The sequence below is a fragment of the Centrocercus urophasianus genome, unplaced genomic scaffold (genome assembly GCF_019232065.1).
Source record: "Centrocercus urophasianus isolate 14NV4802_14NV808 unplaced genomic scaffold, USGS_Curo_1.0 seq_38, whole genome shotgun sequence".
NCBI classification, from domain to species: Eukaryota; Metazoa; Chordata; class Aves; order Galliformes; family Phasianidae; genus Centrocercus; species Centrocercus urophasianus.
The window spans coordinates 2,683,790-2,698,435 of NW_024884955.1; the positions used below are offsets into that span (position 1 = coordinate 2,683,790).

The window sequence follows — 14,646 nt, forward strand, 5'->3', positions numbered from 1 at the left end:
TTCCATGGGCAGATCTGATTTCTAGAGGCTGCAAGGCAGTGCTCCCTGGGAGCAGTGCTGGGAGCAATGCAGGGACTGCACCTGGCAGCCACACCATTGGGTACCACTGCCCACTGCATGGCTTTGGAGATGGGTGCCAAACAGCACAGATAGCTTGTAGCTACCCTGCTTGCATGGATGGTTTGCCTCCCTCCTTTGAAGATGATGACTCCTTGAAAGCAGGAGATCAGGACTCGTGTCTGGGATAAGTTGAAAGATGTTGTTTACAAGTGTTTATCCTGGAAAATATTTTTAAATCCCCCCCTGGGAGCAGAACTTTGCAGCGCAGCCCCTTGGCCTGTCAATACAGCTATGTAATGCCTGTGAGCCAAACCCTCTTGGGGCATCGTGCATCCTGCTGCGTGCTGCCACTTGTCCCCATAGCCACTTATTGTCCCCACAGTGCTTATATTGCTGTTACATGCAGTGAATGCTAAATTATATTCCCTGCTTTTAGGAGATCTGCAAGCATTCAGCAGAGAATGGAAGTTAAATGGCTGCTGTCTGCAGCTGCTGTAGAAATGTTTTGGGATATTCACACCAGGTCATTAAAAGCTTCTTGTTAATCTCATAGAAGCATGACATGTTACAACAGTGCTACTGCTGCTTCCAAAATAACAGCCTGGCTCCTTTGCTCCAGCTGTGTGGCTCAGAGGAGCGGTGTGGATGCGGTTGCTTTCTGTAGCAGTGCTGTGTATTCCCATCCCCACCTGCATCTGGGTGCTGCCCATTCCCATCCCGACAGCAGATCTGGGGCAGGGAGGCTATGTGTCTGGCTATTGGAGGCACGCTGATCGTGTAACCTGCATTTATGCTGGGCCCACAAGTGCTGCTTGAATTGCCATTTTTCTTGTGTTGAGAGTATGGTAAATCCCCTCCCCAGTGATGCTATTCTCCAGGCAGAGTGGGGTTAGAGGCTTGGGTTTCTGTTCTGGTGGGACAGATCTCCTTCCACTTACAACACCACCAGGAAGGAAGAAATGTGAGATTGCTGCTGGGATGCTGCCTGTGATACCAGCTTTGGGGTTTATTTTACCTACATCCTAACGTCTGCATCTCACGTCAGCAGTGAAACCTGGTGTGGCTCAGCGTTCCCATCCCATGTGGCTCGGCGTCCCTGGGGCTGGGACAGGACGTGGGCACATTCACAGCATAGCTGCCCTGGGGTCAGGTTGCTGAAAGGGAGAGGGGAACAGGTGCAGTGCTGGGCACACAGCCGGCATGGCACAGTGAATAGGAACTGCCAGGATCTGAATCTGGGTCATAAGCAGGTCCCCAAGCACACTGCTGCTCTGAGTGTTGGGGCTGGGGGAGGTTGGGCTGTGCCTCTTCCTCCAGTGCTGGGTACTGTCTGAGCAGAAGCTCTAACAAGAGTAATGTTCCTTCTAGTTGGCCTCTTTCTATGCTGATACATTTCTGAGCAGGATAGCTGGAGATGCATTGAAAGCATCAGCTAAGCAAAGCTGTTGCATTTGTACTGGACTTGTCAGCAGCTGGAGGTGCTGTCTGCAGTGAAAGGACCTGCAGGGCAGCCCTGGGGTGGGGTGGAGGAAAGCAAAGCTCTGCATGGAGCAGGGTGAAGTGTCTGCAGGTGGCTGAGCTGCAGGAGCGGAGTGACTGCACGCGTCCACAGCGTGCTTCATCTTAATGCATTGTTTATTTGATGTCCTGTTTGTTCTGGCACAGCCTGGTTGCCTGCTGGGATTGATAACTGAATGCTGGAAAACAGCACGAGTGAATTCTGCTTCCAAAAAAAAAAACAAAAAAACCCTTCTATTTGCTTTTCTCCTAGTGGCTGGTAAGTTGCAGGCAGTGATGCAGTAAGGGAAGGGAGGCTTTTCACCCATCCCCAAGGCAGGGGAGATGGCACAGTTCATTTTGGAAGCACCTTGGGGGTCTTGGGTAGATAGGAGGCCTGAACAAAGGCTTTAAACTCAAGTTTCCTCACAGCTGCAGGAGATGGGGAGTTATAGGATGTGGCACAGGGGAAGGCTTTGCCCTGACTGTGCCCTCCCTCTTTCCTTTAGAGCTGGGCCCTCAGAGAAGTGCCTGGGGGCTGCTGCAAGCACAGCATAGGGCTGTGCTGGGGACAGTCAGCAGCCTGGCCCAGAGGGACTGCTGCAATCCCACCACATAGCGAGCCACCGATTTCCTGTTATTAGTTAAAATAACACAGCACATATTTAAAGAAAAACAACCCCGCATTAGTCCTCCCTCTGAAAGAATTCGAACCTGTCATGAAATTTAGAAGAGGAACATTTTCCCAGGCAGCCCGGCAGAAGCAGAACAGTTCTGCCCTGGTCAGCTGCTTGCGCTTCTGGGAAAAGCAGGCATTGCATCTGGGAGCAGAGCTGCTCTGGGAGCACAAGGAGCAGGACCTGCTGCAGCCTCCGGGCAGAGCTGCCTCCAGCAGAGCCCCGTTTGGGCGGCCTGGCAGCAGCTTCAATGCGTTGTGGTTTGGAAATGATCAGCTCCAGGCCTCGGGGTGCATTTAAGGAGTAAAAAGCAATAGGGGGACAACGTGTTTGGGATTTGGTTGAGATGTTTGGGCAGCTGGTGAGATATGGGGTAGGAATTAGAGTTCTCTGATACTTTAGTGGCTGACAGAAATAGTGCTGAAAATGTTTGCCTGGGGGAGTTGCTGGATTTCATTGAATGCAAGCAGCCTCTTTTCGCCCTACTGGAGCTGAGCTGCTGGGGGCAGTCCGAAAACACGCAGTTGGTATCGTGCTGATGATGCCATCTTATCAGCTCCTGCCTCTGAATTGTGCCCGGGTTTAATTGACACTTTCCCTGGGTCAATCTGTGAGCGTTTCTCTTCCCCAGCAAACAAGTTTTCCAGATGCTTACTTTAAAGGGAAAAAAAAAATAATAGGGATTTTCTTTGGCTACCTCTCCAGCTTCCAGCTGTTAAGTACTGGAAATGTGTTCCTCATTATGTCCAAGAGAGAAATGCTTTTTTCTTCCGATTGGGGTGGCAGTAAATAATTCAAAACATAATGTGCTGCAGACAAGTGAGTTAGCAGCGTTTGTTTTCTGCTCAGCAGCGGGTTGGGAGCAGACACAGAGCAACAAACAGGGCTGGGAGTTGCTGAGCTCTTGTCGCAGTGCATCAGCTGTCCTTGGGCTGCACGCTGCCTGTGTTTGGCTATAGGTTTGATAACCAAGTGTCTGGTTCTTTGCATTAATAAAAAAATAAATACTCAAGGCAGAACTAATAGGCAATAGGATTTCCTTTTCCTTAACCTGAGCACTGCTGCTTTTGGGATATGCCTCTCGTTGCTGCCTGCATGGCACATCCAGCCCATGGCACTGCTCTCCTTGTCTGACCCTGCAGTGAGCTCCATGCAGCGCGGCTATTTTGGATGAGGAGGAGGAGGGGTAAATTCCAGCTTTGTTGGACTATTGCCTCCTCTGCCAGCTTTGGCTTTGCTCATAGTGTGGACGCTCCAGCCTGTGTGCTTCCAGTGGTGTTGGCCAGGCCAGAGCAGCCAGAGCACCTCCACTAATAGAAGAGTCCCATGATTGTCATACAAGTTTTTCTCCTAATCATAGGTAGTTGAGTCCCCAGAGTTCAGTGCATTGTTTCCCTCTATGGTCAAGGTGCCAGGGGTTGTGACAGCAGTGTCTGAGAGCACCAGATACAGAAAAGTCATCAGTGCTTAAGTTGGCTCAGCTGAAAGTGATGTTGTAATTGGGATGTGAATGAGCCCTCAGAGCAGAACAGGGGAACACCAATGTGTTGCTGTGGATGATACTTCGACATAAGAGGAAAAAATACTGACGTTTTGATCCGAGCTAACTGAAATTCAAGGGAATGTGAGTCAGAATAAGTCCCAACTGGGAGATGAGGTCACTGAAACAGAAGGGCAGAGCTGGAAAACGCCACTGGAATATTTTTCAGTCAGGAAAGGATGAAATAGCCCAATAGGGTGGGAAGGTGGCCCCTGAGCTGGGGTCTCTCCCAGCTCTCTTTTAAGACATCTCTGTTCTTGTCTCCCATTTTTCCTTAGCATAGCCCAAAGCTAATGGCGATGAGAGGACTTCTCAGATGTCCAGGATCTTCATTCCCAATATGGGAAATACTTTAAAATATCTATTTTGTCCACAAGGACTGTAGCATATGTTTCCCTTTAAAATAATACTTAGTAAGAATATTTTTAAAAGCTGAGGTAGCAATAAAAGCAGGAGGGCATAAGCCAAACGTTAAGAAAAAACCCTTGAGGATAGAATGAGTTGGTGAGCAATTGAGTCTTGAACTCTGTGGGAATTGGATTAAATCTGTGAAGCCTTCCCAGATCTCTCTACGTCATTTGAAGCCCTGAAAACAACACAGGGCTTGAATAGCCCCGGTGACCCCAAAGCTGTTTTGTTAGAGACTCGAACACTTTGCTCTCAGACAGGCTTCAGAAACCCCCAAGGAGGGGATTGCTAATTGGTGGTTGTTCTTCATTAACATCAGGCTTTGAGGGATGAGTTTGCTTCCATGAGGACAGCTGCCTCCTTTCCAAGGGCTCTGCGGAGGAGATGCGAGTGCATGCACAAAGGTCCTGACAGCGGAGGTCCGGCCTGAAACAAAGCAGCCAATTTCCTTTCACCACAGACAAACCTTATCTGAGGAGATTACGTTTGTCTCGAATGGAGCCTCTGGTGTCATAACTGTGCTCTTCCTGGGCGGATGGAGGCTTGGGCAAAATTCCTGTGCGGGAGCCTGGGCTCTGATTGTGGCTGTGACTCACGAGCCTGGGCTGATGTGGGGACAGCTGGCACAGGGAGGTTGGGGCTTATTTTATTATGCACCTTAGCCACTTTTATTTCTTTTTTTATTATTATTATTTTCAAGCCAGCAGAGGAGAGGAGCTGTGGGCTTGTTCTCCCACTGCAGCGCTCAGTGGGGCAGCACAGTCCTCCAGCCCCATTCAGGGCCACCACTCTGCCATGAATGGATGCTGTCCTTATAAACGATCTTCTGCAGGAAATTGTCTCCTTGGACAGAGGGAGGAGGTTGTTCTCTTTAGCTCATGGGGAACCATTTTTACAACGTATTTTCGAAAATATAACTCTATGAATCAACTGCAGTTGCTGCCCAAAAAGGGTTGGAACAGAGGCTGCAGATAGGCTGCTTAATTAGTTGACCGTACCCAAGAGCAGATTGCTTTTTATCATTCTGGTGCAATGTAGCTGAGATACTGACCTTTCTCTTCTCCTCCTGCCAATCCTCCTGTGTTGCCTAGAGTGAGGTCAGTGGGGGCCTACAGGTGGAAGATCCCCTGTTCTGGTTCATGGTGAGTTCACACTTATCCAGGAGGCTCCGAAGGCGTTGGAGGAATACTGCAGTTATCCTGTCCCTGTTGGTCAGGGGAGGCTGCTGCTCATTTTCCAAGCATCCAAAATCCCATCTCTGCAAGTGTTCTGCTGAATAGCCAGATTGCCAAAGAGTTTGGATTGGGGCCTGTGTGTATAAATATAAATATGTATATTTAGCTCATTTGTGCTCCTCTGTGATGTGAAATGTTCTTTAGGCTGGGGCAGGAAAGCAGCTGGTGATAAGGGAATAAAAGGCTGTGGAGTAAATTCTGCAGGCAGAGATAATGCAGTGAGCAACACCAGAAGTTCAAGGAAACTCAGATTGCCCTGCACAACCAGCTTGGCTTGTGACATACCTGAATCAGCTTCTTGGTTAATTTGCATTGTTGTTAGAGATGAGTTTGTGTTCAAAGCTGTGTGACATCATCTGTGTTATTTCACTTCAGTGGTCCGTACCATTTCCATACAGGAATTGTGCAAAAATAGAAGGCAGTGGTGTACAGCATTGCTTTTTGGTTACGGAGCAGAAGAACTGAAGCAGTATGAAAGGTCAAACGAGATTTCTGAGCAAAGAGCTGTTTGCTCTTTGGAGAAAATTGAGGAATTTTGGCCCAGTGCAAGCTGAAATTCCTGCTTGGTTGTGTGGGAGCCTTTGGCTCAGGGGGAGGCAGCTCCACTTGCAGATCTTTTGAGGCTTCGCTTTGAATTTACTTGCAAGGACACACTTTGCATCGTAGAGGCCATATCATGGATGGCCTGAACTGGCTGCAGTTTGCAAGAGCAGAAATAGAATCATGCAGAAGCACCCCAGTGCTGTCCCACAGCTCCAGCAAGGTTGCACAGGGAGCCAGGGGGATGCAGCCCTGCTGGATGGAGGCTCAGGGCTCTGCCCTGCTGGGCTGGGGATCTGGGCTTCCTCACAGCTGTGTCTGTGCTTCTGGAGCTGGAATGTGCCGTGTTTAATGACTTCTAGCACGGTTGCTGCCAAAGTCATGGTTTCCTTCTATACGTTTTAAAAAGCAAAACAATCCGTGACTGTGGATGGTTTATTCTCAGCATCCTGGCACGCATGCAGCTGGGTGAACAGTTAACTGAATTAACCAAGAGCTGTTAAATTAAAGTCAGAGGAGATTGAGAGAGACTGGGAGCAGTGCTGAGCTCTGACTGATAAACCTGAAGCCTTTTCATGGGGATGATGTCTTTAGCTGGTAGAGGGATGAACAAGGTCTGAAATGGGATTTTCTTTCCCTTGTGCTTAAGATCGTAGTGTCTATCCTATTATCCTGTATGTTGATTAACAGGAGGTACGAGGCAGGGCCATGGTTGTTAAAGGAAAACAACTCTTGTCTTGAAGCCCATTTTTTCCTCTGTGTTAGGACTGGATGCTTTGAGAGGTCTATGCATGCTGTGTGTACAGCTCCTAGGATAGTATGGCAATAGATGGGGGCTGGGCTGGGCTCTCCTCCAAGCAGTGCAGAGAAGTCAGTCACTAGAGGAGAAAAGAGGGACATGGTTTTTGTTAAAATTAGACCTTCTCCCTCCCCCACGGCCCTTTGAAAAATGCAAGAAAAATGCCTGTTTTGTCTCACTATATATCCCATGACTGCTTATGCCAAGGCTGCTTCTGTCAGTTGTGTTGAGGATGGTTGAATTGTCCCATAGCTCAGGAAGGCTGTTGTAGGATTACTGTCATAATCTCATCTTGAACAAGCCGTTGACAAGCTCCTCTAATGCAAAAAGTGATGGATTGGGTGTTGTAGACATGTAGGCAGAGGTTGGGGCAAAATACTGTGCAATTCTCCCCTTAATTACATGTCTTCCTTCCTACATTAAGCAGTTGATGTTCTTGGTGCAAGAGCATTCCCTGAGCACAGGTGACATTTGGGAGCTCATCCGTGGAGATGAGGGCACTGCAGAGCAAACACATGAAGTGGGTTTGCTGGGTTTATTTGCAGGGCAGTGCTGTGCTGGGGTTGCTGGGAGGCACTGAGTCCTTTGCTCACCGTGTCCTTCCAGGTCAGGGATATGCTCAGCATCAGAATTTGCTGCAGCAAGGTGGGACATTAAAAGAGATTTTGTTCCCAAAGTCCATCTGGCATTAAAAGCTGAGATACGTGGGACACAAACAAAACTGCATCTGCCCGTGGGGTTCTGCAGTGTCTCTCTTTGCTTTGATTATAAACTGGTTTTGTCTTCCTGCTGTTGCCATCAGACAACCAGCAGTCTCTTTTTTTTTCTATTAATAACCATTTTGAAGTAATAGCTCTAAAAAAACCCTTTCCTGTGGAGATCTCATCTTCTAGTGGGTTGTTTTCATTCATTTAATGCTTTGTGTTATGCAAAGTAAATGCCCTGAATGGAGGAGGTAACTTTATGTGCACAATGCTCTTTTGGAAACATGCTGAAATTCATAAAGAAAACTTCAAAGAATAACATCATAAAGAGAGAAAATAGCTCTGCAGTGTTTGCAAAGGAAAAAATAATGCTCTCCCTGCATGAGGGCTGACAGCTCCCTGAAGGTGCTGCTCTCAAATAACTGCTGTCATATCGCATCCCTCAACTCGTGCTGCTCCTTAGCAGCTCCAGAGTCAGGATGCAAGCTCTCCAGTTAGTGCTAGCAAGCAAGAACTACCTGAGTTTTCTGGTCATGGAAAAGCACTTTTTTGTTTGTTTGTTTTTTGATGAGTTTTCTAGCATAGTTTTCTTTTTGCTGAAATCAGTAGCAAACTTGTGTTATTCCAAGGGGGCAGAATTAAGGCGATGCACAAAGAGCCTTTGAAAAAATCAGCCCTGGGAACAATGTGGTGTTTTTTCTCAAAGCCATCCCTGTGTAGGTGGCTGGCTTGGTTCAGCTGTCTGCATTTGGGTGACTTCCAGTTACATTCCTCCGCAGTCCTGGGGCACCTGCTCCTTGCCCACCTCTCTGCTCTGAGCTGCTTGCACATCAGGCAGTGCTGCACGAGCACACGCTGCTTGCAGCTGGGGTGATGTCTGCTCATCTGCTGGTGTGCCCAGAAACCAATGTTTTCATCTTCTCCAATCACAGTCATTATTTCCTTCTCAAGTAATGCCATAGTTTACTGGGAGGAACAGAACCCTCTGGAAGACCCCAGTGCAAATTGCCACTGATCCTGTCAGCAGCTAATTACGATGCAGATACTTTCCCAGAACACCTGATTCTAAAAAATAACCCATTCCCAGAAGCTTCCTAGAAGCATTTAGCAAAGACAATTAACACCTCAAGGTAAGCAGCCTGAGAACCTGAAATGCTGCATATAGCTACTGTCTTATCTCTGAATGATTAGGAAGGTTTAAGAGCATCTTTGCTGCTGTGCTAGGCTTGCAGTGGTGTTTGCAAGGGGATTAAAGCAGCAGGGAGGGTTTCAGCCCCTGTGCTTGGGGCACCCACTCCTCTCCACGCCCCATGGGCTGGCGGCTCTCTTGTTCAAGATGCCCAAGGACATCTGCTCACTTAGACCTTCCCCAGTGTTTGTGAGTTCAAGTTTGGGCTAAAAGGCAAATATTTGTCTTGTCTCTAAGGAGTGACTTTACACTTTTCCCCACATTGTAAAGGCCATTTCAGCTGAGTGCTGCTATCTCCTAATGCGCAGTGAAAACCAAGTGTGGGCAAAGCCCTTATCTGTGAGTGAAGCCTCATCTTGAGGAATTCCAGCCATCTCCCTCTGCCCTGAGTGCACTGTGCTCCACTGTGATGCCTTTGGCTACCCACGCTCGCCCTCAGCACATCTGGCTTCACTAAGGGATGCTCAGGTGGTTTCTGGGCAAGCAGATGGGTTTCAAGCTCACAGATGGGACATTTGTGAGCTGATGCATCAGTATTCCTGAAACACTGCAGGTGTAACAGCATTGCACATGGTATTTGCAGCACTAGTGCCTGGCTGGGATTATCCCTGCATCCTACCCGAGCTCCTCCAAGCCCCATCCTTCACATCATGCAGCTGAAACACTGCACATTGGGCTCCTTTCCTGCCAGAAGTTATTTCCAAACTCAGCCATACAACCTTCAGTTCAGCATGGTGCAGGCTGCCAAACCGTGGCACTGCTTTGTCTTGGCTTATGCCTGGTGCTGTCAATTGGGTCCCCAGAGGGCTTTTGGCAGGAGGCTGCATGGTGCTGGCCAGGGAGGGACAGAGTACATGGGAGGATGTGGCAGAGAAAAAGCAGTGCTGTGTGTGAACTTAGCCAACAAGCCAAATCCTTCTCAGAAGTGGCGTCTGAAGAAAAAATCCTTTGTGAAAAGTGCTCTATCAGCTGTTCACCTAAGCCTTAGAAAGGGAACAGGCACTGTTTAGAAAACAGCATCATAAAACATAGGGTTGCTGTTAACAGTGACAGCGAGCAAGTTTCATGTTGGCTGGTGTTTGCTGGTCTGCAGTTCCTGGGAGAGTGTTTTCTTTGGTCTCTCAATAAAACTTGAAAGTTTTAAGTGAGAAACTTGGAAACGGGTTGGTGCAGAGCTCTTTCCTTTTCTTCTCCCTAGCAGTGTTCAAATACCCACAACTTTGTATCAGGGCTTCTGCGTGTTGTTAAATATGAGTGAGATAATAAGCTGTGCCTGCTTGGAGGGGAAGCATCTTTTTGCTGTCTGAAGGGTTGAAATTGTTCTTGCCTGATCAGAAAGTAGGCACATACCTACCAGCAGCTGGATGGGAGGTAGTTTAATGAAGAGTTCTGAAGTCAGAGCGAGGAAGAAGTAATGCTGCTGTAGGACAGCTGGAGCTTGGTGTGGGTCAGCTGGGCAGTTAATGTGTAAATCTGCTGCTTGGGTGAGAATAAATGAGTACTGTCAGAAGATCCCAAAGGGACAGGTAGCTGGCTTAGAGAAATTCAAAGGTAAGTTAGAAGCTCTTTGGCTTTCCAGGGCTTCTTCACCTTCCATGTACTTGTTTGCATGGAGAGCGCTGATGGCTAAGTAGCTATAGCTTCTGCTGCTGCAGGATAGGGCAGGCACAGTGCTGGCCTTGCCAGATCTTCCCATGTTCCTGAAGGCATGGAAGCAGAGGGGTTTGGAGGCAGCAGAAGCATTGATTGCTTCTGAAAGCACCCTAAAAAAAAAATCCCACAAGAACACCTCACTTCTGTAGTCACGCTGCTGTGATGCATCTCTGAATTGTTTTGGCTTTTTTCTGCTTCAGTTTGTGTTCTGGGGATGTCTGGAGCTGCTGCCCAGTGCTCCATGGGGCCCTGTGTGCCCCAGCAGAGAGGGACTTGGTGGCATGCAGTGCACACACCTGCTCGCCTGCTCCATCCGATACTTCCAGGAAATCCCAGGCAGAGACACAGCAGTAATGCTATCCACACACGTGCTCTGCAGGGATACTTTGCAGCAGTTAGGAAGAGACGGATTGTTTTGCTTTTACTTGGTGCTATTTTAATAAGTCAACGCCAGAGGTAGTAAATCTGTCCTGTGGAGAGAGAGAGAGCCATTTGCCTTATAAACGCAGTGGCCAGTACAGCCTGCTCCTTCCTTCTTGTCACAGCACCAAAAATGGGTCTCTCTTGCTGTTTGTCAGCATGTAGCCAGGACTGCAGCAATGGGAAGGTTTGCTTTACTTATTAAATGTTGCTGCATGATGTTGTGGCACCTTGGAGGGAAATTAGTGAGACCTTGCCAAATAAACTTGGGATGTGTCTGCTTCTAGTTTGCTGCCTTGGATCAGCATCATATTTCCATGGCATTTTGGTGCTCAGTAAAGCTGTCCAATGTCCAAACACGCAAAGAGACAGGGTGGGATGGAAATGGAGGAAAAGCCCTCACCTCCATCCTCCCCTGCTGCCTCCATCCCTCCTGGCAGTGGAACAGCTTCAGGTGATTGTTAGTAAGGAAATATGCTCCAGAACCACTGACACCATGGAGGTGGTGTTATTTTCAGTGAAAGTTGGCTGCTAATTAAAGTGCCCATTTGATTTTCCTGGCTGAAGCCTGGCTATATGTAGTGAAGGGAGTTAAGCTGGCGTGCTTTGAAAGTGGCTGAGAACAAGGGACCTGCTTGCCATGGTGTCCCACATCCCTCCTCCATGGAGAAGGCAAAAAAAAATTGCCCAAGAGTCTGGGAGCATGGAGGTTTTTATTCATCTGACCGATTATAGGAGCTAAATAAAGGCTTTGGAAGAAAACCAACCATTTTTCTTGTACTATTGGTTGGGCAGAACTGTACTGGAACTAAACACGGAATGAAAAGTCTGGCTTTTTTGCCAGCTCTATTTTTAGAGCTGCTGCTCCATCTTTGTGAGTTTTCTCAGCATATGTACTTGAAGCAGGCAATCTGCCTTTATTTTTTCCGCCAGGCTGTCATCCTCTGCAAGATAAGGACGTGGGATGGGGAGGCAAGGGACTTACCAGATTTGACTAGAAATCCCTCTGAATACCAGGATGTGTGTCCCATTCCAGGATGAGGTTCAGTGCGGTCACAGGCTCCCTAATGCTTTCTGTGCTCTAGTTAGGAATGTTCCTAACTCTTCAGTGCTGGAAAGAAACGTGTGTGCAACTTTGGCTGGCTTCTTTGTGTCCTCAAACGCGGAATGAAAACCAGCCTAACGTTGTAGTACTAACAGCAGTTTGGAGTGTGGGACGGAGGAGCAGTGTTTGGCTTTGTGAGTGGAAGCAGGATAAGGATACCTGACTTGAGATCTGGTGGCTGTGCCACCCAGGAGCCAGAGATTCCTGTTAGTGTTACCCCTCTCACACCAAGCTGTAAGCAGTTCGTTGGCTCTCCCAGTGCCTGAGACCACAGCACCTGCAGGCACGCTGGAGCTGCAGCCAAGTCCATCCAGTGAAAGACTGCCAGAATCCAGCAGGAGCATTGATTTACTCCCCATCGAATAAAGCTGGAGGAGGATTTTAGTGGAGGGAAGGTGTAACTGTGCTGGTTGGTGCTCAGCCCTGCTCCTGTGCCAGGAGGCAGATGTGGAGCTGTGAGAACTGGTCCAGCAGAGAAAGCAGCAGCCTGAGAAGAATCCTCTTGGGCTTCTCTAATGAAGAACGGCTCCAATGGGAGAGTGAGTGGGCAGAAAAAGCTGCTCCTCCAAAAAAGCTTCGTCTCATACACCTTGACAGTACGAAAGCAACAGAGGGGAATTTAAGGCAACGTTTAGGTCTGTTTATCTTCATTTTTTAGCAAGTTGACAGAGATGTCTCATTCCTCTTTCTTGGGCTCATCAGGCTTTTGGCAGCCAGGAGCTGTGCTGGGTAACCACTTTGATTTCTTCGTTCTGGGTCACAGCAGTCTTTACAGTCCCTGAAAGTAGCAAGAAATCAGTGGATTTAAATGCCGCCTCCTCCCCTCTTTTTTTTTCCCCTTAAAAATCTCCTGTGTTCAGTCAGGGCTATTTTGGAGGCTTGCTGTTATTAGTACTGCCCTCTGTCTTGGTGATGTGTGAGGCTCCTGCACATGGTCAAAGGGATGGGCACAAAGCCGGCCTTTTCTGTCCCTTGCAGAGGTGTCCCTTAGGGCACCTGCTAATCTCAGGGGGGTTCACACTCATACACTACCAGCTTTGTTTGAGGAGGGACTACTGAGCTGTAAATCTCTGCTTTTCAGGCACTTAAACTCCCTTTTGGGTTGGTTTTGATGTCAGGAATTTTCTCCGATAAGAGAACTTTATTTGCCTTTAAATATCACTTTGTGACAGGATGATGGAGTGGAGATTCTTGGAGCGAGCCTGTGTCAGCCGGGGAAGGGAGATTCTGCTGGGGCTTTTGTTTTTCTCTAGCGCTGACATTTTAGCTCTTTAAAGAGTACATTTATTTTATTCTTGGCAAGGGTGTGTGTGCACACATCGGCATCCAGACAGATGGGTGCAGCCTGGGATTAGAGCTGTGCTGAAGCCAAGTGGGTCTCCTGCTCTCCTGTGGCTGTGGCACCTGGGAGAGAGGAGCTGTGCTGGGTCTTTTTCATAGTCAGCTTCAAAATGTGGGTTGTGTGCGTGAAGCAGGGCTGCAAGAGCCTATAGATAAACAAATCTGTGGCGTGATGTGCGTGGTGCACAGAGGATGATGCTAGGCTTCTGGCATGTGTTAAAAGTTCAGTGCCAGTTGTTACCCCAAGAACAGCCTGAAAGCCTCCAGAACAGCTTTGCAGCACTTAGCATCTTTTTGTGACCACAGTGCAAAGCTTAGTGGGGACCAGGCCTTTGCCTTGCCAAGTCAGGATGGGTTCCCCTCTCAGAGCATTGAGTTTGTAGAGCTGAGGCTAAGCCTGAGGAGCCGCCCAGCCTCTGAGCAGGGCCTGCAGCCACAGAGTCTGTGCTTTGTTTGCATTCAGACCTGTGGGAGCTGAGCTCTGCAATCTGCTTCTCTCCAGCAGCCGGCCCATATCTCAGTCCATTTAGATAGGGAGAATTTTGCTCCACAGGCTGCTTGCAAGCAGCAGGCTCTGCAGAGCAGCAGCTCCTTCCCTTGGCTCAGACCCCTATCAGCAATCCTCGGTGTTTTCCCAAAGCTTCCTGAAAGTGGCGTTTCATCTAACTCCATATTCCTCTCTTTCAGCTCTTCCACGTGGCATATGTCCTGATCAAATTTGCAAATTCCCCTCGTCCTGACCTCTGGGTGCTGGAACGATCTACTGACTTTGGCCTCACCTATGAGCCCTGGCAGTACTTTGCCTGTGAGTATGGCCTGAGCTGAAGCTCAGCTGGGGGAAGTCATTGTGCTCCTCAGGGCAGGAGAACTATTTTGCTCTCCAGGTCTGCATGTATTTATTAAAGCACTGTCATCAGTGCCCACCCAAATCCCTGTGGATGCCAAAGCTGGCAGCATCATCACTGGTTGGGCATTACTGGTCTCTCCTCTTTGCTGTCCCCTCTCTCTTTGTCCTTTACCATATTGAGTGTTTCAGCTTCTCCAGAAACAAACCAGCAGCTCACAGGCAGTTGGTTGCTGTAACATGAAGTCTGGAGGCACAAAGCAGTCCTGTTCCCCTCACCAGAGATGAGGGACAGCCCAGGCAGGGGGAAAGCTGCTGTCCTACTGCTGTGCAGGGTGGGAAGAGAGGATGCCAAAACCCAGTCTGTGAAATTCCTTCTTCCCAGTTCTCTGATTAAAACCTTCAGAACCAGCTGGTTCTCTGACTCTTCTGTCCCAGGGGGTCTATAAGACAGCCAGATTCTGCTACTGCTCCCTTCCCCAAACCAGCAGAACTAATTGGGAGAAGTTAAGATCTACAACCAGCATTTAAAACCTGGCATGGAAGGAACTGGAAATGCTCAGAGGCTGCCCCTCAGGGCTTGTATTTCTGACTTCTCTGTCAGCATGTGCTTCAGCTTCACTGGAGTTTTCCC

The 14,646-nt window shown here is 48.5% G+C and overlaps 1 protein-coding gene across 1 annotated transcript in view; it reads left to right on the plus strand.

Moving 5' to 3' along the window:
* The window catches only part of LAMA5 (laminin subunit alpha 5), a 79,010-nt gene that overhangs the window by 17,698 nt on the left and 46,666 nt on the right, over window positions 1-14,646 (plus strand). The window contains exon 3 of the mRNA XM_042832282.1: window positions 13,856-13,973. Coding sequence (XP_042688216.1) covers window positions 13,856-13,973 — 118 coding nt within the window. The remainder of the gene's footprint in view (window positions 1-13,855; window positions 13,974-14,646) is intronic.